At 48.7% G+C, this 2,466-nt stretch overlaps 1 protein-coding gene across 1 annotated transcript; it reads right to left on the bottom strand.

Annotated features, from left to right (window-relative positions):
* Positions 1 to 342: 342 nt before the first annotated feature.
* On the bottom strand, positions 343 to 2,206 carry LOC100825169 (polygalacturonase ADPG1). The gene has a single exon (XM_003561151.2). The coding sequence runs from the start codon at positions 1,856 to 1,858 to the stop codon at positions 443 to 445; it is 1,416 nt and encodes a 471-aa protein (XP_003561199.1). The 5' UTR covers positions 1,859 to 2,206; the 3' UTR covers positions 343 to 442.
* Positions 2,207 to 2,466: the final 260 nt, after the last annotated feature.

The following is a 2,466-nucleotide window of genomic DNA, read 5'->3' as shown; positions in this document are numbered from 1 at the left end:
ATATGTGTTTTTTCATACATAAAATTTATATCAATGGATTCGTCTTTAAAAGTTCTTGCTAACGATCATGGTTTTGGATCATATAACTTACATATTAAAGTAATTCTTAGTCAAAGGTTTGTCTTAACGAAACAAAATACGCCAATTTTTGTGAAATGGAAGAAGTACTTGTCGCTGTTTTAGTGCAAGTTTAAACAGTAGGAACAGAGGGAGTACAAAAATCTCAACCCTGTCTCTACAAGTGATTTACTAGATTTACATCGGAGAGTCCATAACTGTAGTATTAAGTACAAAAATCTCAACTCTGTTTCTACAAGTGATCATTCGATTTACAGAGCCCATAACTGTAATATATGTAAAAAAATCTCAACAAGTGACTAATCGATCTACATCCTACAAGCACAACAACAATCCAAGAAACAGCCATGTTGCGCCGCCTCGATCAGCAGGCGATCTTTGGATCAACATTGTCCAATGTCTGCAACTGCACATTGTTGCATAAGCTTGTTGTTGTAGAACGATGAGCTGATCTGCCTCTGTGACGCTGTGGACGCCCGTTGAAGGTGAGCTTCACGTCCTGCAACAGTATGTCATGGCAAGGGACGGCGTCGCTGCAATCTAGCTTGATGGCTTGCTTGGTGGCACTCGTGCCCCGAATGTTCTTGAACCGGATGCCGCTGAACTCCACCGCCGAGTCTTGCTTCTCGCATGGCTTCGGCCTCAGAGGGTCGGCCATGGTGCAATAGTTCTGGTCAAGGATTATAGGATTCTTGACATCCTCCATGACCATGTCCTCGTATGTGATGTCTCTAGCATAGCCTCTTCCTCCTTGCCATGACTTGATACGTGCCCCGTTGGTCGTGCCGGTGAGACGCGCCTTGTAGATAGTAATGTTTGACACCCGGGCCTCGGAGTTGTCGTCTCCCAAGCTTCCGATGCTGATCCCGTGTCCCGGGCCACACGTCACGCCGGAAGCGTATAAATTCTCCGTCCCAGTCTCGATCGACATGCAATCGTCTCCGGTCCCAATGTCGCAATCGATGACCTGGATATCTTTGGTACGAGCAATGTGGATCCCATCGGTGTTCGGACTATCCCCCGGCGCAGTGATCCTGACACGCTTCAAGACGACATCTTTACAATCCTCGACCGACATGTGCATCTGCTGGCTGTTGAGGAGCCGGATGTTTTCGACCGTTAAATTGTTGCACTTGTACAGCAACAGCGCCGTCGGTGCACCGGTGCACGGGAGGTTCTTGTCGACCCGGCACGACTTCTTCCACCAGATCTCGCCGCTGCCGTCGATCGTGCCATCCCCGGTGACCGTCAGCCCGTCGACTTTCGAGAACATGATCCACCGTCTGTTGTTGCCCTTGCCCCAGTCCGACTCCGATCTGGTGGCCGGAGCTACCAGCTTGCCGTCTAGCTTGAAGGTGACGGTGGAGTTGCATCGGCCGGAGAAGACGGTCTGCTTGAGGAGAAACGTCTTCTCCTTGGGGACGATTAGGGTGGCTGGTGTAGACGAAGAGCAGACAGATGCCCATGCTTCCATGAACGCCGGCGTGTCGTCGCTCTCGCCGTCGCCGACCGCTCCGTGGCTTACCACGTCGACCTGAACCTGGTCGGTGCTGATCTCCGGAGAAGGAAGCTCGGTAGTCTCGATCTGTCCAAGTTTACGGTGCCCAGCAGCTGCTCTATGTTGTCCGAATTGTGTCCAAGTTTTTTGTCCGAATTTACGGTGGTGTGCTGCTTCAGGCTTTGAATGTCTGTCCGCCGGGCGAGCAGCATAGGCCGGCGAGAGGAGTAATAAGAAGGCGATGATGACTGCCGCCAGAAGGACGAGTGCTCGGGAGGCCATTGATTTCTTGTAAACGTGCAGGCCGGAGAAGCTTGTCCATGAATCGATCTCTAGCTAATTGAGCTCGATATATGCTGGATTAATCGATGAGGGCTCGATTATATTCCGCTGTGTCTAGCTAGGTGCTTCGGTTTCACGATGAAAAAGGTATGTAGGTGCATATATATATATGCACTCTTGTTGTAGGAGTAGCAGGAGGAAAGATGAGTCAGGTCGACTCGGATTTGTGCTGGAAGCTAACTAGCTATCTCTCCGATTCCGATGTGATTAGATGTAATTAAGTTTATATCCGTAACTAAACATCCTTCGGTGTTCGGGCAATACGCGGAGTGGTCACGATGGCTTGCATCCGAATTGGACCCTTGATCTGACACCATATTCGAACTTTTGGCCCCCATTCTGGATCACAATCAAATGGCAAGGTTTACTGTATCTGATACTCCCTCACATATGAAGTGAGTCGAATTTGTCCAAATATGAACATATTTATATAAAAATCATCTAAATACATGTAAATATGTAATATTTCGTCATTTAATATGGGACGGACGGAGGCACACGAAAAAGACATAGTGGGGGCCAAAGTAGAATTTTTTGTGTGGAGGGCC

The sequence above is a fragment of the Brachypodium distachyon genome, chromosome 1, assembly GCF_000005505.3.
Source record: "Brachypodium distachyon strain Bd21 chromosome 1, Brachypodium_distachyon_v3.0, whole genome shotgun sequence".
NCBI lineage: Eukaryota > Viridiplantae > Streptophyta > Magnoliopsida > Poales > Poaceae > Brachypodium > Brachypodium distachyon.
The sequence above is the reverse complement of the archived record's forward strand: the minus strand, read 5'-3'. Positions and strand labels throughout refer to the sequence as shown.